The sequence below is a fragment of the Symphalangus syndactylus genome, chromosome 6, assembly GCF_028878055.3.
Source record: "Symphalangus syndactylus isolate Jambi chromosome 6, NHGRI_mSymSyn1-v2.1_pri, whole genome shotgun sequence".
In the NCBI taxonomy this organism is placed as follows: domain Eukaryota; kingdom Metazoa; phylum Chordata; class Mammalia; order Primates; family Hylobatidae; genus Symphalangus; species Symphalangus syndactylus.
Window position 1 is genome coordinate 37805523 of NC_072428.2, and position 23179 is coordinate 37828701.

General features: G+C 42.8%; 1 protein-coding gene across 3 annotated transcripts in view; it reads right to left on the reverse strand.

The window, feature by feature from the left end:
• Window positions 1–19098, reverse strand: part of LDHC (lactate dehydrogenase C) — a 42165-nt gene extending 23067 nt beyond the window's left edge. The window contains exons 1-4 of one of the 3 annotated variants that reach the window (XM_055282219.2): window positions 18969–19098; window positions 18534–18668; window positions 16053–16170; window positions 617–790 (exon numbers count right to left, since the gene is read on the reverse strand). In XM_055282219.2, the coding sequence (XP_055138194.1) occupies window positions 617–790; window positions 16053–16170; window positions 18534–18659 (418 nt within the window). In that variant the 5' untranslated portion in view covers window positions 18660–18668; window positions 18969–19098. Of the gene's footprint in view, window positions 1–616; window positions 791–16052; window positions 16171–18533; window positions 18669–18914 lie in introns of all 3 variants that reach the window. The other 2 variants (XM_055282220.2, XM_063641057.1) reach the window with 2 other exon arrangements.
• Between the last annotated feature and the right edge of the window lie 4081 nt (window positions 19099–23179).

The window sequence follows — 23179 nt, forward strand, 5'->3', positions numbered from 1 at the left end:
TCCAAAAATACAAAAATTAGCTGGGTGTGGTGGGACATGCCTGTGGTCCCAGCTACTGGGGAGCCTGAGGTGGGAGGATCGATTGAGCCTGTGAGGCAGAGGTTACAGTGCGCCAAGATTACGCCACTGCAATCCAACCTCGAGTGAGACAGAGGTTGAGTGACACCCCATCTCAGAGTGAGACCCCATCTCAAACAAACAAACAAAAATGTATAAACAAAAGAATACTTTGGCACTAAAAAAGGAACAATATGTTACACTCAATAATATGGATGAATCCCAAAATAATTATGCTGGGTGAAAGAAGTCAGGCAGAAAAAATTACATTCAGCATGATTCCATTCATATAAAATTCCAGAAAACGGGGCCAGAGGTGGAATGAGAGAAGAAGTGCAAGGAGGCACAAGAAAACTTTCAGAGGTAACTGAAATGTTTTGTATCTTGATCATGGTGGTAGTTTCATGAGTGATTACATTTATCAAAACTCATTGCATTATATACTTTAAATGAATGCAATTTATTGTACATAAATGTTACCTCAATGAAGTTGATTCTTTTAAAGGAATGGTATGGAAAGATCATCCTTATGCAATAGAATGGAAGACAGAAAACTCACCTGGATTTGAAACAACAAGAATTTTACAATCAGGACTATAATGGACTATGGTAGGAATGATTGATTTCATTATAGCCACATTACGTTGGACCAGAGCAAGGCGAGTTTCTCCCTCCTGCTGCCTTGCACCTGCTGTGACAATAACTATTCTGGAGTTTGCAGATACACTGTAATCTAAAAAGGAAGCAAAATACTATATTTGGATCAAGATTACCATAACCACTGTGCCTTAACTCCTTAAAACTCTATTGTATGTTCTTAGTATTATATTAAAGTATCCATGTACTTTTATGTCTGGCATTTTGGAGATGAACAGACTTTTCTAACCTGTATAATCTGAAGGAAGCCTTGTCACTATGACTTGCCAAATTTCACATAGCTACCTCAAAAATTTTTATAATAATAGAAACTAACATCCCCTTTTGCCCAAATTCCCATGTGTTATGAAGGCCCAAGGCAATGAAAGTCAGCTCTCTGCCTTCTTAGAAACACCAAAATGAGGCCGGGCACAGTGGCTCACGCCTGTAATCCCAGAACTTTGGGAGGCCAAGGCGGGCAGATCACGAGGTCAAGAGATCAAGACCATCTTGGCCAACATGGTAAAATCCTGTCTCTACTAAAAATACAACAATTAGCTGGGAGTGGTGGCGCATGCCTGTAGTCCCAGCTACTTGGGAGGCTGAGGCAGGGGAACCGCTTGAACCTGGGAGGCGGAGGTTGAAGTGAACAAAGATCGTGCCACTGCACTCCAGCCTGGCGAGACTCCATCTCAAAAAAAAAAAAAAAAAAAAAAGAAAGACCAAAATGAATAAAGACTTAGAACTCTGAGAATTTATGTGTCTGTTTCAGGAGTCTAAGAGTGAGAATGTATTTACTTCTAATATTGTAAGGGACTGGGTTTGAAATCACAAACAAGTTCTTGACCCACACAAGAAAATAAACTACGTACTAAATGACCAGTTGTCTCACCTGTTGAATACAATGTCACTACTATGTAGCACTTACTAACTCTTACTGGACTTCTTTTTTTTTTTTTCGAGATAGGGTCTCACTCTGTTGCCCAGGCTGGAGTATGGTGGTGCCATCTCAGCTCACTGCAACGTCTGCCTCTCAGGTTCAAGAGATTCTCCCACATCAGCCTCCTGAGTAGCTGGGACTATAGGCACGCACCATCACACACAGCTAAAATTTTATTTTTTGGTAGAGACGGGGTTTCACCATGTTGGCCAGGCTGGTTTCGAAGTCCTGACCTCAACTGATCCACCTACCTCGGCCTCCTAAAGTGTTGGGATTACAGGCGTGAGCCACCACATGTGGCCTCATACTGGACTTTTTTAAAAAGCACTATATAAAGCTGGGCGCGGTGGCTCACGCTTGTAATCCCAGCACTTTGGGAGGCCGAGGCGGGCGGATCACGAGGTCAGGAGATCGAGACCACAGTGAAACCCCGTCTCTACTAAAAATACAAAAAATTAGCCGGGCGTGGTGGCGGGCGCCTGTAGTCCCAGCTACTCGGAGAGGCTGAGGCAGGAGAATGGCGTGAACCCGGGAGGCGGAGCTTGCAGTGAGCCGAGATTGCGCCATTGCACTCCAGCCTGGGCGATAGAGCGAGACTCCGTCTCAAAAAAAAAAAAAAAAAAAAAAAAAAAAAAAAAAAAAGCACTATATAGCTGAAGGCTATCTACCATATGGATGTAACAAATTAGTTAAAATATCCTTATCCTCTATATCTATCTCGACTTTTCATGTTCTTTTAGAAAATGAAATCTAATAGCTGGGCGTGGTGGCTCACACCTGTAATTCCAACACTTTGGAAGTTGAGGCTGGCGGATCACTTGAGGTCAGGAGTTCAAGACCAGCCTGACCAACATGTCTCTACTAAAAATACAAAAATTAGCCAGCCATGGTGGCATGCATCTGTAATCCCAGCTACTCAGGAGGCTGAGGCAGGAGAATGGCTTGAACCCAGGAGGCGGAGGTTGCAGTGAGCCCAGATAGTGCCACTGCACTCCAGCCTGTGTGACAGAGTGAGACTCTGTCTCAAAAAAAAAAAAAAAAAAGAAAGAAAGAAAAGAAAAGAAAATGAAATCTACTTAATTTTTAAAATATTACATCTTCATTTATGGTGATTCTTGTATCTTTCTAATCCAAAAGAGAAGATAACTTATGAAATATGAACACTGTTGTTTTTCCTGCCCCAGTAAAGATTTTAACTAGAAAGGCAAACTTAGGAATTAGATGACGTTTCTGGCCAAGCACAGTGGCTCACACCTGTAATCCCAGCACTTTAGGAGGCCGAGATGGGTGGATCACTTGAGGTCAAGAGTTCAAGACCAGCCTAGCCAACATGGTGAAACCCCGTCTCTACTAAAACTACAAAAATTAGCTGGGCATGATGGCACGTGCTGTAATCCCAGTTACTCAGGAGGCTAAAGCAGGAAAATCACTTGAACCTGGGAAGTAGAGGTTGCAGTGAGCCGAGATTGTGCCACTGCACTCCGGCCTAAGTGACAGAGCAAGACTCCATCTCAAAAAAAAAAAAAAAAATCTGGCTCCAAATTATCTTTACTAGCTTTATGTCTTATTTTTATGTCAGATTTTCCAGGTGCCCTGAACCTGTTAATGCCATCATTTCTTTACCTGTTATTTATTTTTCTTTGTAAATATAACCACAAAGAAACCATAAACTACAGTGGTCTGGAGCAAAAGCTCTGAGGTCTAACTGCCAGTATTCCCAACTTTGCCACTTACTAGCTGTGTAACGGTGGACAATTACTTTGCCTACCCCTCTAACTCTCACTTCCTCATCTACAAGATCAAGCTAATAGCATTTTTTTGTGTGTTATTTTGTTGTTTGTTTTTTTGAGGCACAATCTTGCTCTGTCGCACAAGCTGGAGTGCAGTGGTGCGATCTCAGCTCACTGCAACCTCCGCCTCCCAGGTTCAAGCAATACCCTGCCTCAGCCTCCCAAGGAGCTGGGATTACAGGCACCCGCCACCACGCCCGGCTAATTTTTGTATTTTTAGTAGAGACGAGGTTTCACCATCTTGACCAGGCTGGTCTTGTACTCCTGACCTCATGATCTACCTGCCTCGGCCTCCCACAGTGCTGGGATTACAGGCATGAGCTACCACGCCCAGCCACTAATAGCTTTTTAAAAAATATGTTCTTAAGAAGATAACTCAGTGAGTTAATATACATTAAGTACTCAACAGTGTGTATTAAATGTTCAATAAATGTTAGCAATTAACATTATTATTAGTCAAGTACTTCTTCAAATACCAATTGCTCTGCTAGATATCCCCAAGTATTTATCATATCATTCATAAATGATATGTGGTTATATTTAGAAAGAAAAATAACAGGTAAGGAAATGATGGCATTAACAGGATCAGGGCACCTGGAAAATCTGACATAAAAATAAGACATAAAGCCATCATATCATTCATTATTTATCATATCATTCATAAATACCACTTTCTTCACAGAATTTTTTTATAGCACTTACTGCCTATAATTATGAAAAAGTCCTTATAAGAGCGTATGTTATCTTCCCATGGTTATGTCTTATTTAAACCCCTAACTTAATCATAAGCACCATAATATTAATAATAGGTTCTGATTTCACTGATTTCACATTACTCCCTTCTTTCCACAGATATCTTTTTTTTTTTTTTGAGACGGAGTCTTGCTCTGTTGCCCAGGCTGGAGTGGAGTGGCATGATCTTGGCTCACTGCAACCTATGCCTCCCTGGTTCAAGTGATTCTCCTGCTTCAGCCTCCCAAGTATCTGGGATTACAGGGACCCGCCACCATGCCCAGCTAATTTTTGTATCTTTAGTAGAAATGGGGTTTTGCCATGTTGGCCAGGTTGGTCTTGAATTCCTGACATCAGGTGATCCACCTGCCTTGGGCTCCCAAAGTGCTGGGATTACAGGCGTGAGCCACCACCCCTGGCCCATAAATATCTTAGCACCTTCTATGTTCCACGCACCTGGACTCATTGTACATATGAGATAATTTAAAATATCTGTGGAGCTGGGCATAGTAGTCCCAGCTACTTAGGAAGCTGAAGCAAGAGGGTCACTTGAACCCAGGAATTAGAGGCTGCAGTGTACTGTGATTGTGCCCATGAACTGTCATCTCTAAACTAAAAAGTAAAAAAAAAAAATTGTGGATAATCAACGATGTTCCATCATTGCTCTTCCCCATTAGACCTCACAATACATGTTTTCTTTTTTCTTTTCTTTTTTTTTTCTGAGACAGAGTCTCGCTCTGTTGCCCAGGCTGGAGTGCAGTGGTCTGATCTCAGCTCACTGCAAGCTCCGCCTCCCAGGTTCACGCCATTCTCCTGCCTCAGCCTCCCGAGTAGCTGGGACTACAGGCGCCTGCCAACACGCCCGGCTAATTTTTTTTATTTTTAGTAGAGATGGGGTTTCATCGCATTAGCCAGGATGGTCTTGATCTCCTGACCTTGTGATCCACCCGCCTCGGCCTCGCAAAGTACTGAGATTACAGGCATGAGCCACCACGCCTGGCACAAAATGTATTTTTAAAATGTTCTATTGTGAAATATTTCATATACAATAACATATAAGAAATATACATTCAATTTATAAAACATTAAACAACTCTGTTAAAACCACACAAAAGACCAAGCACGGTGGCTCACACCTGTAATCCCAGCTACTGGGGAGGCTGAAGCACGAGAATCACTTGAACCTGGGAGGTGGAGATTGCAGTGAACTGAGATCGTGCCACTGCACTCCAGCCTGGGTAACAGGGCAAGACCTAGTCTCTAAAATGTAATAATTTTTTAATGAAAAAAATTAAAAATATTAAACAACTCTGCCAAAACCACACAATAAACACCTAGTTCACATTTGTCCTCTGGAGGCTGAGGTGGGAGGACTGCTTGAACCCAGGAATTCAAGAGTTTGAGGTTGTGGTGAGCTATGATCACAACCCTGAACTCCAGCCTGGGCAACAGAGCAAGACCCTTTATAAAAACAAACAAAAAAATCCCCAAATTTATAGAACATTGTCAACACCTTGGAAGCCCCTGCATGCCTCTAATAGATTATATCTATCAACCACTCTTGTGACTGGCAAAAAATCACATTACTTTTAAAAAAGCTTTACTACCTATGCATGTTTAAATTACATATTAATTTTTTTTTAATTTTTGTTTTGTTTTGTTTTGAGATGGCTCTATCACCCAGGCTGGAGTACAGTGGCACGATCTCAGCTGACTGCAACTTCCGCCTCCCAGGTTCAAGCGATTCTCCTGCCTCAGCCTCCTGAGTAGCTGGGACTACAGGCACGTGCCACCACACCCAGCTAATTTTTGTATTTTTAGTAGAGACAGGGTTTCGCCATGGTGGCCAGGCTGGTCTGGAACTCCTGACCTCAAGTGATCCGCCCACCTCGGCCTCCCAAAGTGCTAGGATTACAGGCGTGAGCTACCACGCCCAGCATTACATAGTAAATTTTATCTGTTTTTGAATCATAAAGCATGTATTCCCTTAACTAAATATTATGTATCTGATATTTATCCATGTTAATGTGTGTTTCTGTAGTTCCTTCACTTTCACTGCTGTGCAGTATCACACTGCATAATTTTACAACTTAGTACTGGGATTCATTGACTTGTTTACAGTTTGGGGCTACTACAATACGTTCTTGTACATGTATCCTAGTGCACATGTGCAAAAGTTTTCTTGGGAATATACTTAGAAGTGTAATTTCCAGGTTGTGGGATATGTTCATGTTCAACTTCACCAGGTAATGACAAACTTGTGGGTTTTTTTTTTTTTTTTTTTTTTGAGACAGTTTCATTCCATGGCCCAGGCTGGAGTGCAGTGGTGTGATCTAGGCTCACTGCAACCTCCACCTCCTGGGTTCAAGCGATTCTCCTGCCTCAGACTCCTGAGTAGCTGGGATTACAGGTGTGCACCACCATGCCCGGCTAATTTTTGTATTTTTAGTACAGACGGGGTTTCACCATGTTGGTCAGGCTAGTCTCAAACTCCTGACCTCGTGATCCGCCCACCTCAGCCTCCCAAAGTGCTGGGATTACAGGCCACCGCGCCCGGCCAAATTTGTTTTTTTAACTGGTTTTACTACACTTCTATATGCTGTGTGTGAGAGCACTTATTGTTCCACATCCTCACAAACGGTATCACACTTCTACCAATCTAGTGGGTGTGTAATGGTATATTTATATGGTTTTTATTTTCCTGTGCTTGGTTATTGAGTTTTTTCCCTATATTTATAAGCCACTTGAGTGTCTTCTTTTGTAAATTATTGAAGGCTTTTCTCATTTTTCTGTTGAGCTGTGCATATTTTTCTTATGTATTATATTAATACAAGTATTTTTATTCTGAACACTATTCCTTTGTTAGATGTTAACACTGCAAATATCTTCTCTTAGTTTATGGCTTGTCTCTTCGCTCTTTTATATTTATTTTTGTGAACATTCTTAACTTTGTATTTTTTATTGATTATGCTTTTTGTGTCTTTGTGTTTAAATCAGTCCCTACCTTCAGGTCACAGGATATTCTACATTATCTTCTAAAGAGAAACTTTGAAGTTTTGCTTTTCACATTTTAGTCTTTAACCAACCTGGATTTGATTTTTGTGTGTGGTATCAGGTAGGGTGTGTGTGTGGTATCAATTTATTTTTTCCATAATGATAACTACTGCCATAAGAACAATTCTAAAGGTCCATAAATTTCCTATTCATCTAGAAAATTATCAGTGTTATATAACAATCTTTTATATTGTCTCCTAATTAAGTCTCTGCACATAATTAGTGCTTTATAATAAGTCTTGAATTAGCTTGGAATGTCCAATAATAACAAAACCTGCGGGGTTTTGACTAGGATTGCATATAATCAATATGAGAAGAATGGATAGCTTACAATATTGAGACTTCTATGAACAAGGACTATCACTTCATTTATTTATTTTACTCTCGAGTAGCTGGGACTACAGGTGTGTGCCACCACGCCCGGCTAATTTATTTTTAGCAGAGACAGGGTTTCACCATGTTGGCCAAGCTGGTTTCGAACTCCTGACCTCAAGGGATCCACTTGACTTGGCCTCGCAAAGTGCTGGGATTACAGGCATGAGCTACTGTGCCCAGCCTCCCCTCATTTATTTAGATAATATATTCTTTGAGTTTTTGTTGTTTTTTTTTTCAGTTTTGGTGTTTTTGAGACATGTCACCCAGGCTGGAGTGCAATGGCGCAACCTCAGCTCACTGTGACTTCTACCTCCCAGGCTCAAGCCATCCTTCCACCTCAGCCTCTCGAATAGCTGGGACTCAGGCACCCATCAACACACCCAGCTAATTTTTGTATTTTTGGTAAAGACAGGGTTTCACCATGTTTGCTAGGCTGGTCTTAAACTCCTCCACTCAAGCGATACTCCCGCCTCAGCTTCCCAAAGTGCTAGGATTACAGGCTCTACACCCAGCCTGACATTTAACATCTTCTAATGAGGTGGTATGTTTTCTGCACAAAAGCTCTTATCCGAGGTACTTCCTATTTTTATGATATTGTAAATAATAGCTTTAGATTTCTTTTGCCTGGTTTTGGCATGCAGAAATATAATGGATTTTTTTTTTTTGAAATGGAGTCTTGCTCTGTTGCCCAGGCTGGAGTGCACTGCCACAATCTCGGCTCACTGCAAATTCCACCTCCGGGTTCAAGTGATTCTCCTACCTCAGCGTACCAAGTAGCTGGGATTACAGGTGTGCACCATTACGCCCGGCTAATTTTTGTATTTTTAGTAGAGATGGGGGGTCTCACCATGTTGCCCAGGCTGGTCTCGAACTCCTGGCCTTAAGTGATCCACCACCTCAGCCTCCCAGAGTGCTGGGATTACAGGCGTGGGCCATCATGCCCGGCCTCAATTTCTGATTACTAACTTTATCTGTCATCCTTGCTAAACTTTTAGTTTTATATGCTGTCCTCTTCTTATATTTCTATCTTCTTTTTAATTCATTAGGTATGTTTATCTAATATTACTTCTTCCTCTTTACTAATTTTTTTGTTTTTTTGGATCAGAGTCTTGCTCCATCGCTCAGGCTGGAGTATAGTGGCAGCAATCTTGGCTCACTGCAACCTCCACCTCCCAGGTTGAAGTGATTCTCCTGCCTCAGCCTCCTGAGTAGCTGGGACTACAGGCGTGCACCACCACATGCAGCTAATTTTTGTAGTTTTAGTAGAGACAGGGTTTCACCATGTTGGCCAGGCTAGTTTTGAACTCCTGACCTCAAATGATTCGCCCGCGTTGGCCTCCCAAAGTGCTGAGATTACAGGCATGAGCCACCATGCCCAGACCCCTTTAAGAATTTAAAGGTTTCTGTTCTTTTGTTAGCTGTCACAGAAGTTAGACCATGTCATCTGTAATCCCAGCTGAGTGAGGCAGGAGGATCCTTTGGGCCCAGGAGTTTGAGACCAGCCTGGGCAACATAGCGAGATCCCATCTCTTTGTGTTTTTTGTTTGTTTTGAGATGGAGTTTTGCTCTTGTCACCCAGGCTGGAGTGTAATGGCACGATCTCGGCTCACTGCCACCTCCGCCTCCCAGGTTAAAGCGATTCTCCTGCCTCAGGTTCCTGAGTAGCTGGGATTATAGGTATGCATCACCACGCCCAACTAATTTTTGTTATTTTTAGTAGAGATGGGGTTTCACCAGGTTGGCCATGCTGGTCTCAAACTCCTGACCTCAAGTGATCTGCCTGTCTAGCCTCCCAAAGTTCTAGGATTACTGGCGTGAGCCACCACATCCGACCTACACCTCGCCTCTTTAAGAATTATTTAAAAATTTGAGGCCAGGCATGGTGGCTCACTCCTGTAATCCCAGCACTTTGGGAAGCCGAGGCGGGCAGATCACCTGAGGTCAGGAGTTAGAGACCAGCATGGCCAACATGGTGAAACCCCATCTCTTCTAAAAATACAAAAAATTAGCCGGGCTCAGTGGTGCGTGCCTGTAATTTCAGCTACTCAAGAGGCTGAGGCAGGAGAATCACTTGAACCTGGAAGGTGGAGAGTGCAGTGAGCTGAGATCACACCACTGCACTCCAGCCTGGGTGATAGTGTGAGACTTTGTCTCAAAATAAAATAAAATATAAAAATTTGAAAAAGAAAAAAAAAGAAATTACAACATGCATTTTCAACTTATCAAAGTTCAAAGTTAATCACCGCACTTCCTGCTTCCCTAATGACACAGGAAACTTAAAACACTACTTCATTCATCACTATCACCCCTCGCCCGTGTATTTATATGCTATATTCAAAAATTTTTTTTTTTTTTTTTTGAGACGGAGTCTCACTCTGTCGCCCAGGCTAGAGTGCAGTGGCGCAATCTCGGCTCACTGCAAGCTCCGCCTCCCGGGTTCACGCCATTCTCTTGCCTCAGCCTCTCCGAGTAGCTGGGACTACAGGCGCCCGCCACCACGCCTGGCTAATTTTTTGTATTTTTTTTAGTAGAGACGGGGTTTCACCGTGGTCTCGATCTCCTGACCTCGTGATCCGCCCGCCTCGGCCTCCCAAAGTGCTGGGATTACAAGCGTGAGCCACCACGCCCGGCCTCAAAAATTTTTTAATCCCCCAAGATTACAGTTTTATACAATTGATGTTTATTTAGATTTGCCTTCATATTTACCATTTTCTCTGCCCTTCATTTTTTGTCTTGCATCACAGATCTTGTATGTGAGATCATTTTTCTTTTGCCTGAGATACATACTTTTGTGTTTCCTTTAGGGAAGGTCTGACAGTAATTGTCCCAGTCTATTTCTGAAAACACCTTCATTCACTCTTTTTTTTTTTTTTTTAAGAGACAAGATTTCACTATGCTGCCCAGGCTGGTCTCAAAGTGATCCTTCTGCCTCAGCCTGCTACCAGGCCCAGCTTTGTCCTTGTTCTTGAAAGATGTTTTTGCTGGGTAGATTCCAGATTGACACTTACTCCTCCCTCAGCACATTGAAAATATCATTCCATTGTCTTCTGGTTTCACTGCTGCTATTGTCACCCTCTCCCTTTTCTGTAGGTAATTTATCTTCTCTCTGACAATTTTTAAGAACTTCTTTTTGCCTTTAGTGTTCTCTAATTTCATAAGAATATGTCCAGGTAGGGATATTGTATTTATTCTTCTTGAAATTATTTGCTTCTTAAATCTGTGGGTTGATATTTTTCAGTGGTCTTCAAAAATGCTCAATCATAACCTCTTCAAATGTGATGATTCTATCCTCCATGACTCTTAACCTGTTATATTTTCTACTTCTTGTCTTCTGGGTATTTGCCTTAGATTTGCCACTTCTCTCTCCAAATGTGTCTAATCTATCATTATATCCATAGAGGTTGTTGTTGTTGTTGTTTTAAGATGGAGTCTCACTTTGTCGCCCAGGCTGGAGTGTGGAGTGGTGCCATCTCAGTTCATTGCAACCTCTGCCTCCTGGTTCAAGTGATTCTCTTGCCTCAGCCTCCTGAGTAGCTGGGACTACAGGCATGCACACCACACCCAGCTAATTTTTGTATTTTTAGTAGAGACAGGTTTTCACCATGTTGGCCTGATCCCCAACTCCTGACCTCAACCAATCCACCTGCCTCAGCTTCCCAAAGTGCTGGGATTATAGGACTGAGCCACTATGCCTGGCTCCACTGAGTTTTTCACATTTATATTTTGTTACTTTTTAAATGTTTTTATAGTCTCCTGTCTCATGCTGATATTTTCAAGTCTGTCCTTTATTTTTTAAGTAGAATAATCATATTAATTTTATAATTTGTGTTTGATAATTTTTAAATCTATAGTAGCATGTTTCTGTTATGCTGGTTCTTGCTCATGCCTTTTCTTGCTGATTTAATTATTTCTATTGTGAGATGTTCATTTTCTCTGGAAGTTTATTTGTGGAAGTTCTTTGAGGCCTGAAATAAAGTGAGTTTCCTCCAGCTACCATCTGATTGCTTAAGGTTTTCTCGAACTCAAATAAGAGCCAGCTTGTGGTTCCAAATCCTTAGCAGGTATATTCCCCCACTAAAGTGTCTAAGACATTCAGTTTTACTTGTAGTCCCCAAAGGCAGGCAGAGAATAATTATTTGTAGATCATCATTACATTAATGGTATAGTTCTGGCAATGGTAAACTACTGTTGGCAGGCAAGCGATATCTGGTCTACCACCTGTGTTTGGTAAATAGAGTCTCACTGGAGCCACACCCACTTGCTTATGTATTATTGTCTGTGGCTTCCTTTTGCACTGTAAGAGCAAAGTTGAGTAGGTATAATAGGAACTACACAGCTGGAAAAGCCTAAAATATCTACTATCTGACTCTTTCCAGAAAAAGTTTAGTAACCCCTGGCTTAGTCCACTAGGGTACCAGCTTTGTGGGGTGATCTCCCCAAATCCCCAAGCTCTGTCTCTGGTCTCCTAAATTTTATGAGTCAGTGAACACCAAAATTGATGTCCACCATGTTTGGCAAATGCTATCGGGGTAAAAAGAGCAATCAGAGCTGCAGTGCTCTGCTTAACTCTCTGGTTTCCTCACTTCATTCAGTACCTGTTGTGAAAATGCCTTACTTTTTTGTTAAGAGCATATTCTTTCTCAAGGATTGATTTTTTTTATTTCATATTTTATGCAGGAGTTTTCTCATTTACAGCAAAAGATTAATCCAGGTATTTATCCTGCCATATTATTAGAAATTGAAGGTTGAATATGTTTTCAAGTATTTTAAAATATGGCCAGGTGTGGTGGCTCACACCTGTAATCCCAGCACTTTGGGAGGCCGAGGCAGGTGGATCGCTTGAAGTCAGGCATTTGAGACCAGCCTCGCCAACATGGTGAAACCTCATCTCTACTAAAAACACAATTAGCTGGGCATGGTGGTATGCACCTGTAATCCCAGCTACTTGGGAGGCTGAGGCAAGAGAATCTCTTGAACCTGGGAGGTGGAGGTTGCAGTGAGCAGAGATCACACCACTGCACTCCAGCCTGGGTGATAGAGCAAGACTCCATCTCAAAAAATAAAATAAAAGAAAATAGTAATACTCTTTTAATTTGACTCCATTTAACCAATCCACCAAATTAACTGATACAAAACATACTGATACCCCAGGCATACTAAACACTCTCAACTAGTAAACTACTATCTAGTATGTCTATGTACTTCTGCTCATTAGTTGCTACATGTCAAGAATTAGTCATATTTGTACTCAAATATATTTATGTATTTATTATTATTATATATACTTAAAGATAATATAAGTCACTAAATACCAGTGTGAAAGAAATGTTTGGTAAAGGTAAACACCACATTCAACATTGAGATTTGAGGGACAGGAAGATATAAATATACAGAATGTATCAACTGACTTGGTAATGTTTTATTTCTTTTGCTGAGTGGTAGATGCACTGATGTTTGTTATATTATTATATATATTTTAGCAATAGGATCTTCCTTTGTGCCCAGGCTGGAGTGCAGTGGTACAATCATAGCTCACTGCAACCTTGAACTCAACCAATCCTCCTGCATCAGCCTCGCAAAGCTAGGGCTACAGGCACAATGGAGACAGGGTCTCACTATGTTGCCTCTGGCTGATTTCAAACTCCTGGCCTCAAGCGACCCTCCTACATTAGCCTTCCAATGTTACATTATTTTTAATCTATTTTTCTCTATCAAGTATTCCATAATTAATATTAAAAATAATTGTTTCTATGAAAAGTAATCCCTGGGAAGATATTAAAAGCAAATTGTTTTTTTTTTTTTTTTTTTTTGAGACGGAGTCTCGCTCTGTCGCCCAGGCTGGAGTGCAGTGGCACAATCTCGGCTCACTGCAGGCTCCGCCCCCCGGGGTTCACGCCATTCTCCTGCCTCAGCCTCCCGAGTAGCTGGGACTACAGGCGCCCGCCACTATGCCCGGCTAGTTTTTTGTACTTTTAGTAGAGATGGGGTTTCACTGTGTTAGCCAGGATGGTCTCGATCTCCTGACCTCGTGATCCGCCCGCCTCGGCCTCCCTAAGTGCTGGGATTACAGGCGTGAGCCACCGCGCCCGGCAAGCAAATTGTTTAAAAATTGTCCTTCTAGGTTTGAGAAAGGGATAAAAATGGGCTGGGCGTGGTGGCTCACACCTGCAACTGCTTGAGCCTAGGAGTTTGAGACCAGCCTGAGCAACAGAGTGACACCCCATCTCTACTAATAATAATTTTTTAAAAATTAGCTGGGTGTGGTGCTGTGCACCTATAGTCCTAGCTACACAGAAGAGTGAGGTGGGAGGATCACCTGAGCCTGGGAATTCGAGGCTGCAGTGAACCATGATTATGCCACTGCACTCCAGCCTGGTGAAATTGTCTCCAAAAATAAAATAAAGTCATAAAATTAAGTAAGGTTTTATAACCAGACTGCTTCATGAACACTTTTAAATTTCTTGTAGTACTTTAAAGCAATCTAAATGATCATTATTGATGTGCTTTCAGAAAGACACCGCCTGTTGTCCCAGGTACTTGCCAGGCTGAGGCAGGAGGACCATTTCAGCCCAGGAGTTCAAGATTGTAGTGTGCTAAGACCATGCCTATAAATTGCCACTCCAGGCCAGGTGCAGTGGCTCACGCCTGTAATCCCAGCACTTTGGGAGGCCAAGGCAGGCGGGTCACCTGAGGTCAGGAGTTCAAGACCAGCCTGGCTGACATGGTGAAACCCTGTGTCTGCTAAAAACACAAAAATTAGCCAGGCATGGTGGCACACACCTATAGTCTCAGCTACTTGGGAGGCTGAGGCAGGAGAATCGTTTGAACCTTGGAGGTGGAGGTTGTGGTGAGCTGAGATTGCACTACCACACTCCAGCCTGGGCAACAGATCAAGACTCTGTCTCAAAAATAAATAAATAAATAAATAGCCACTCCAATCTGGGCAACATGGAGAGGAGAGGAAAGGAAAGGATGGAGGGCTGGGGAGGGGAGGTGAGTGGAGGGGAGAGGATCGGAGGGGGAAAGGGGAGAGGAGGAAAGGAGGAATGAAATGAAGGGAGAAGGGAAAGGGGGAAGGAAAGGGAAAGGGAAAAGGAAGGGAAGGGAAAGATGGAAGGGAAGGGGGAAGGGATGGGAAGGCACTGCAAAACTCTAATCAGCTGAGCCGTACTCAAAGGCCTTGCCCTACAATCAGAAAATCAGCAAATGAACTTGTATCTACATGTGTATGTTTTAGGTCAATATAAAATGTTTATCACGGCTCTTTCTAAGAAGCATATTTAAATTAGGTAACTACCTTCAACCTCAATCATGTTGGATAAGAGGGCTTCTAGTAGAAAGTATATATGTTGAATCACATTACCAAACAGTGCACCATATACTTTAGTGTATGATAAAATAATTATGTTTCCTAATTATCTGAGGCTTCTTAGTTGGTCAACAGATGATGCTAATACCAATGAGGCCAAGTTCTAAATTTCTTATGTTCTATGGCCTCATGCTATGCCTTGAAACCTGGTTCACTATAAACATAGAAAGAAAACCAAAGAATATGGATAAATGTATTAATAATATTAAAAAACTCTTCAAGATTGTACATTCTTGGGAAAATATGTAAGACAGAATGACAAGCTTAAAAGCATTTATACATCAGTTATGTAAAGAAAACAAAAGCTTAGAAAACCTAAAGTCATTAATAGAAGAGATTCAATTTTTCTTTATACTTTTTTTCTGTTTTCCAAATATGCTCCAATTATATCGAAATGTTCTTTTTAAAAAAATTAACTTTTTAAATTATATGGCCCGGCTGGGCATGGCAGCTCACACCTGTAATTCCAGCACTTTCGAAGGCCGAGGCAGGTGGATCACCTGAAGTCAGGAGTTCGAGACCAGCCTGGCCAACATATAGTGAAACCCCATCTCTACTAAAAATACAAAAATCAGCCAGGTGTGGTGGTGCATGCCTGTAATCCCAGCTACTCGGGAGACTGAGGCAAGAAAATTGCTTGAACCCGGGTGGCAGAGGTTGCAGTGAGCTGAGATCGTGCCACTGCACTCCAGCCTAGGCAACAGAGCGAGACTCTGTCTCAAAATAAATAAATAAATAAAAATAAACTATATGGCCCAATCACCTGAGGTCAGGAGTTTGAGACCAGCCTGGCCAACATGGCGAAACCACGTCTCTACTAAAAATACAAAAATTAGCCAGGCGTGGTGGCGCATGCCTGTAATCCCAGCTACACAGGAGACCGAGGCAGGAGAATCACTTGAAGCTGGGAGATGGAGGTTGCAGTGAGCCAAGATGACGCCACTGCACTCTAATCTGGGTGACAGAGTGAGACTCTCAAAAAACAAAAAAAATTAATTAACTAAATTAAATTATATGGCCCAATGGCATGGTGCTATTTTTAATTTTATATTTATTGACATCAGTTTGGTAAAATTTATTTTATAAAACTAAAATTAACCTTTTCCAGAAGTAATCTTTGAAGTACTAAAGAAAAGACTGCCATGCTGAAGATCCATCATTTCTCCCTTCAGTTTGTCCGATGCAACATCAACGAGGGCAAGTTCATCAACCAAATCCTAAAATATATGAAAGTTCTGAATAAAATGTTCCTACTTAAGTTTTAGGAGAAGAAGAAGAATTTTCATGTGGCTACTTGATAATTAAAGGAATCTCATATTTTAATAGGGAAAAATGATATAAAAATAGTTTTTCAATGAGCCTGGGTGACCGAAAGTCAAGGTAAGTAAACATTAAGATGTAGCAAAAATTATTGTTTGACTTCATATAATTGTTAGAACCTTTTAGAGCTGGGTGTTTTTTGTTTTTGTTTTTGTTTTTTTTGCCATTCAGATAACAATTTGAAACCAAGGAAAATAAAATGATTTCAAAGGCTTTTATTATATTTAGACTTTTTGTGTTTTTTGTTTTGTTTTGTTTTGTTTGAGATGAAGTCTCACTCTGTCGCCCAGGCTGGAGTGCAGTGGCACAATCTTGGGCACTGCAACCTCCGTCTCCCAGGTTCAAGCGATTTTCGTACTTCAGCCTCCTGAGTAGCTGGGATTACAGGCGCCTGCCACTATGTCCAGCTAATTTTTGTATTTTTAGTAGAGACGGGGTTTCACCATATTGGTCAGGCTGGTCTCAAACTCTTAACCTCAAGTGATCTGCCCACCTCAGCCTCGCAAAGTCCTGGGATTACAGGCCTGAGCCACCGCACCTGGCAAGGATTTTATTATATTTAACCTTAAGCCTAATTTCTGAGTTGGCTAACGCTGCTTTTAGTATGCGTAATTATGGCCCAAACAGGAAGGTAACCACCTCTGATGAACACTTATTGTTTTCATTTGTCTAGTGTCCCTTTTTCTGGTAATAGAATTTCTCTTTTCCATGGGAACCCATTCCATGTGTTTCAGTGCAGTACAATTAACATTGGTCTTCCAAGCTTAGGGTAGATGGGCATAAAACCCAGACCTAGCCAATTGTTCCATCCTTTCCTTCTGGTCACAGAAATCAGTTCATAAGTGGACATATGGCCCAGGTATAAGAAATAAGCATGTCTATAAAGTTTGAAAATGGAAGATGGGAGATTACATCTCACTTTTCTTTGGAATCATAAGCTCTAAGAATAACATGCAAATCTAAGAACACTAGTAAGGACTGTAGAGTTGGAGAAAAAACAAGAATCTAAGAACAAACTGTACAGCCATCTTTACCACCACATAGAAAGACTCTACGAATTAAGCCAACAGAGAAAATCTAAACCAAGATATGCAAAGATTATGTCTTGATATGTCTGAACTTCAGAAGCCAGTAGTACCTGAAGCTAGTTTTGCCCTATTTCCAGTTACATGAACAATATATCATCTTTTTCTGCTTACCCTAATTTAAATGGGTTTTTGTCACATGCGACAGAGTACGGAACTATATAGAAGGAGTGTATTCATTCAGATTTCAGTGGCCAGATTCCAAAGGCAAACAGTAAGGGAAAGAGGTACAAGTCCCTACTTACGGCTAGGCGTGGTGGCTCATGCCTGTAATCCCAGCACTTTGGGAGGCTGAGGCAGGCGGATCACGAGGTCAAGAAATCAAGGCCATCCTGGCCAACATGATGAAACCCCGTCTCTACTAAATATATAAAAATTAGCTGGGCATGGTGGCACATGCCTGTAGTCCCAGCTACTCAGGAGGCTGAGGCAGGAGAATCGCTTGAACCTGGGAGGTGGAGGTTGGTGGGAGCCGAGATCGTGCCGCTGCACTACAGCCTGGCAACAGAGCAAGACTCCTTCTCAAAAAAAAAAAAAAAAAAAAAAAGGGAACAGTAAACACTGGGGACTCCAAAAACAGAGAGGGAGGAGGGCACAAGGGTTAAAAACAATACCTATTGGCAGCCAGGTGTGGTGGCTCATGCCTGTAATCCCAGTACTTTGGCAGGCCAAGGCAGGCGGATCACTTGAGGTCAGGAGTTCGAAACCAGCCTGGCCAACATGGAGAAACCCCATCTCTACTAAAAATATAAAAAATTAGCCAGGCCTGGTGGTGCATGCCTGTGGCCCCAGCTATTCAAGAGGCTGAGGCAGGAGAATCGCTTGAGCCCGGGAGGTGGAGGTTGCAGTGGGCCAAAATCGCGCCACTGCACTCCAACCTGGGTAACAGACAAATCTTGTCTCAAAAAAAGAAAAAGAAAAGGAAAGTCAGAAAAAGAAAGGAAAAGAAAGAAGAAGTAAAAAAAAAAAAAAAAAGGAAAAGAAAGAAAGAGAAAGAGAGAAAGGAAGGAAGGAAGGAAGGAAGGAAGGAAGGAAGGAAGGAAGGGAGGGAGGAAAGGTCAAAGGATACATAATCGCTTTCAAGGGATTAACCCCGCAACCCTGAATACATCGACATATACAAGACTCTGAAGTGCTTACTTGATTTTCAGCCACAGGATGGGCTTCTCACTCACCTTCAGTAAGATGCTAATAGCACAAGCCATGCCTACGGCACCAGTTCCAACAATAGTAATTTTACACTGGGAGTTTTTGTCATCCTCAATTAGCTTCTCAATTAGCTGCTCCTTGACAGTTGACATTTGGAGAACCTGATAGGGATAATGCAATTTCATCGGATTAACCACACTGAACATCTAAGAAACTACCTCTTCAGTTTGCAGAGTGTTGGAGCCGGGGATGGGGGGAAGCCAAAGAAAGAATTTCCTGGTCAAAGGGTGCGGGGAAGGTAAAGCAAGGCCCAGTCTACCAGGCAATGGGAGGGCTGGGGCACCAGCGGGCTTTTGGATTTCTCCCTGCCCCCAGCCACCACTTTCACCTCAGCACCACACGCTCACAAATGCTTTGCTTGGCGCAATCAGTACAGATGACCCAAAAGGGCAAAGCACCACCTTTCAAGGAAGGCACAGAAGTGACACCAGAAAAATACACCAACGACAGCTGAGGCGCGAAGCCCGGCGACGGTTGCCCTCTGCGCGACTCCAGACACGCACGCTCCCCCGCTCGGCTCTTCTGCGTCAGCACGCAAGCTCCACCCCCCGCCGGGCCAGGCGCCGGCCTGGGGCGTCTTTTCTGCCCGGGAGCGCTGTGTGGGTGGCGGCGGTCCAGATCACCGAAATGTTAATGCGAAGAATTCTAGACTGGCCCAAAGAGTGTGCAAGACGGGGATATCCATGCATTATTTGCAGGATTTTAAAAAATTATTAACTTCTGAAACTTCAGGACTGAGTGCTGAAACAAAGTTAGAATTTCTCTTGAGAGAACAGAGGGTAGTAATGAAACGCAAAGATGCGAAGGATGCTTTCAATTTACAGCAAGAAATTGTTAATATTTATAACTCATGGCCGGACGCGGTGGCTCACACCTGTAATCCCAGCACTTTGGGAGGCCGAGGCAGGTGGATCACCTGAGGTCAGGAGTTTGAGACCAGCCCGGCGAACGTGGCGAAACCCCGTCTCTACTAAAAATATAAAATTAGTCGGGCATGATGGTGCATGCCTGTAGTCCCAGCTACTTGGGAGGCTGAGGCAGGAGAATCGCTTGAACCCAGGAGGCGGAGGTTGCAGTGAGCCAAGATCGCACCACTGCGCTCCAGACTGGGCAACGAGAGAGAAACTCCATCTCAAAAAAATATATACATATATATATATATATATTTTCTTTTTTGTGAGAGAGATATATATATCTCACAGAAGGGGACACAACCTACTCCATCTTTTGTCGAGTATTTGCATTTGAACCTTTTTCAAAATCCAAAATATAATTTATTTTTCTTATAATAGCCTGTAGTGTTGTTATTGTTGTTGTTTTTGAGACACAGTCTCACTCTGTCGCCCAAGCTGGAGTGCAGTGGCGCGATCTCAGTTCACCGCAACCTCCACCGCCTGGGTTCAAGCAATTCTCCTGCCTCAGCCTCCCAAGTAGCTGGGACTACAGGCGTGCGCCACCACGCCCGGCTAATTTTTGTATTTTTAGTAGAGATGGGGTTTCACCATGTTGGCCAGGATGGTCTCCAACTCTTGACCTCGTGATCCGCCCTCCCAAAGTGTTGGGATTACAGGCGTGAGCCACCGCGCCCAGCCGCAGGGGAAATTTTTTTGTATTTTTTTGTATTTCACCATGCTGGCCAGGTTGGTCTCGAACTCTTGACCTCAAGTGATCTGCCCACCTCGGCCTCCCAAAGTGCTGGGATTACAGGCGTGAACCACCACGCCCAGTCAGTATTTGTTTTTAATATGGTTCAGATTATGCAATAACCCTGCTTTAAACTCTTCCGTGGCTTTCCATTACACGTAGAGTAACCCACTTTTACCACAACCTAGATCTTCAAGATTTGGCCTCCTACCCCCACTTCCGATATCATTTCAGGACACTCAATACACTCCCTTCCAACTAGGCTTTGGACAGCTTTTTTGGATCAGGACTTTTTGCTGTTCTTTAAACCAAGAAAGCTCTTTCCCTGGCCCTTCTCAAGGTTAATTCCTCATTTTCAGCTTTGCACATACATGCTCTGGCTTTCCTTGACAAATGTCAACTACCATCATTTCCTGTATATCTCTCTCTTACGGCACTTTTCTCAACCAACAACTAGCCTGAAGCTAGAGGCCCCCTATAGCAGACAGGAGCAGCAACTACTTGGTCCTATACCTCCACAGCAACCTCGTTTATCCCCGGGCTGAGAGGGAGATTGCTGGCCTGGATGAACTGGAAATTTAAGCTCTACACCTGCCTCAGGCCCCTGGCGGCCAAGGAAGGTATCAGCTTGGTAGTGGCCAAACATGCTAGATGACTAGAACTGGCTCTTCATCCATGCCTGCCCAAATACTCCAAACTTACTTAACAGTTTGCTTATTTGATTGCAGTAATTTTAGGAGAACCAAAATTTGTCTTTATTTATTCTTGTACATTGCAACATTTACCAAAGTATAGTAGGTACTCACTAAAGAATTTTGGGGCCAGATATGGTGGCTCACACCTGCAATCCCAGCACTTTGGGAGGCCGAGGCTTCAGCCCAGGAGTTCAAGACCAGCCTGGCAACATAGGGAGACCCCCATCTCTACCCCAAAAACTAAAAATAAAATAATAAAATAGAATAATTTATTTATTTATTTTTTTGAGACGGAGTCTCACAGTCTCGCCCAGGCTGGAGTGCAGTGGTCCGATCTCAGCTCACTGCAAGCACCACCTCCCGGGTTCACGCCATTCTCCTGCCTCAGCCTCCTGAGTAGCTGGGACTACAGGCGCCCACCACCATGCCCGGCTAATTTTTTGTATTTTTAGTAGAGATGGAGTTTCACCATGTTAGCCAGGATGTTCTCAATCTCCTGACCTTGTGATCCGCCCACCTCAGCCTCCCAAAGTGCTGGGATTACAGGCGTGAGCCACCGTGCCTAGCCAAAAGAACATAGCTTTGAAGTACTGAGTTTTATTTTGGCAACATGGACTTTAGTGGGGAAAAAAAAAGGAAGTAGAACCATGTTCTGAGCATCACATTTGCTTCTACACTAACTGGCAACTTCTGTAAGATGGGGATAAGGCCTGCTTAATTTAGTTCCCAAGGTTACTATGAAAAAAAATCAAGGTTCTTTGCAGAGTTGGCCTATTCCTTGCCTGGGGCAGGAAGGTACAAACTGAACCTGGAACATTTATTTTGCCCATAAGTAAGGAAGCTTTACAAGATTGTATTTGAAAATTCATGAAAGATTAATAGAATCAGTATTTCACTTAAGTATTATTTTTCAGTCATGTTGGTATTGACTAATTTACTGTATCAAATAATATAAAATTAATGTAAATTTAAAAATTTTAAAGACTGAGGGTGACTCAAAGTTTACAAAAGGCTACAGGATTAAGTACAGGCCTCTTTTTGTGCTAATTAAAATATTCTTTTTTTTTTTTTGAAACAGGGTCTCACTCTGTCACCCAGGCAGTGGTGGGATCTTGCCTCCCGGGTTCAAGGGATCCTCCCACCTGAGCCTCCCATGCAGCTAGGACTACAGGCACCCGCCACCACGCCTGGCTGATTTTTTTTGTAGAGACAGGCTTTTGCCATGTTGCCCAGACTGGTCTCGAACTCCTGGGCTCAAGCAATCTACCCACCTTGGCCTCCTAAAGTGCTGGGAATTACAAGCCACTGCACCCAGCCTACATTCTAAGATTAGATACTGGTGATGGTTGCCAACTATGTGAATACGCTAAAAATCCACAGAACGATACGCTTTATAGCTGTGTCCAACTCTTTGAATGTGAGGACTCTTTAGGTGGCGGCGGGTATCCAGATTATGAACTTTTTTGTAGCTCATCAGCTATCATTAGTGTTAATTTCTTTAATTTTTATTGAGACATTGTCTCGCTGTGTTGCCCAGGCTCGAGTGCAGTGGTGCCATCTTGGCTCACTGCAATCTCTGCCTCCTGGGTTCAAGCGATCCTCTCACCTCAGCCTCTTGTGCCTCAGCTTCCCAAGTAGCTGGGATTACAAGCACAGGCCACCATGCCTGGCAAATTTTTTGATTTTTAGTACAGATGAGGTTTCACCATGTTGGCCATGCTGATCTTGAACTCCTGATCCACCCGCCTCAGCCTCCCCAAGTGCTGGGATTATAGGTGTGAGCCACCACACCTGGCACGTGTTAGTGTATTTAATGTGTGGCCCAAGACAATTCTTCTTCCAATGTGGCTCAGGGAAAGCAAAAGGTTGGACAACCAGGCTTTAAGATAATTCCTTCCCTTAACTAGCTCTCAGGAAAGAATCTCTGGAAAAAGATCCTGGAGTTGGGAATGACAATAATGTTGTTCAGTTAACCTTTACAAGCATGGTTTTCAGGCCTGGATAAGGGTCACAGTTGTATTTTCAGAAAAATGTACAGAAAACTTGAGTAGACATCCACCAAGGTTACTTGTTGTTTTTTTTTAACAGATGGGGTTTTGCTGTGTTGGCCAGGCTGGTCCCTAATTCCTGGCCTCAAGTGATCGGCCCACCTGGGCTTCCCAAAGTGCTAGGATTATAGGCATGAGCCACGGCACCTGGCCTTAAAATTGTTTTTAATTGTTACCGGCTTCCAGATGGCAAAAGATCTCAAAAATCTGTGTTCCCTATAGTGA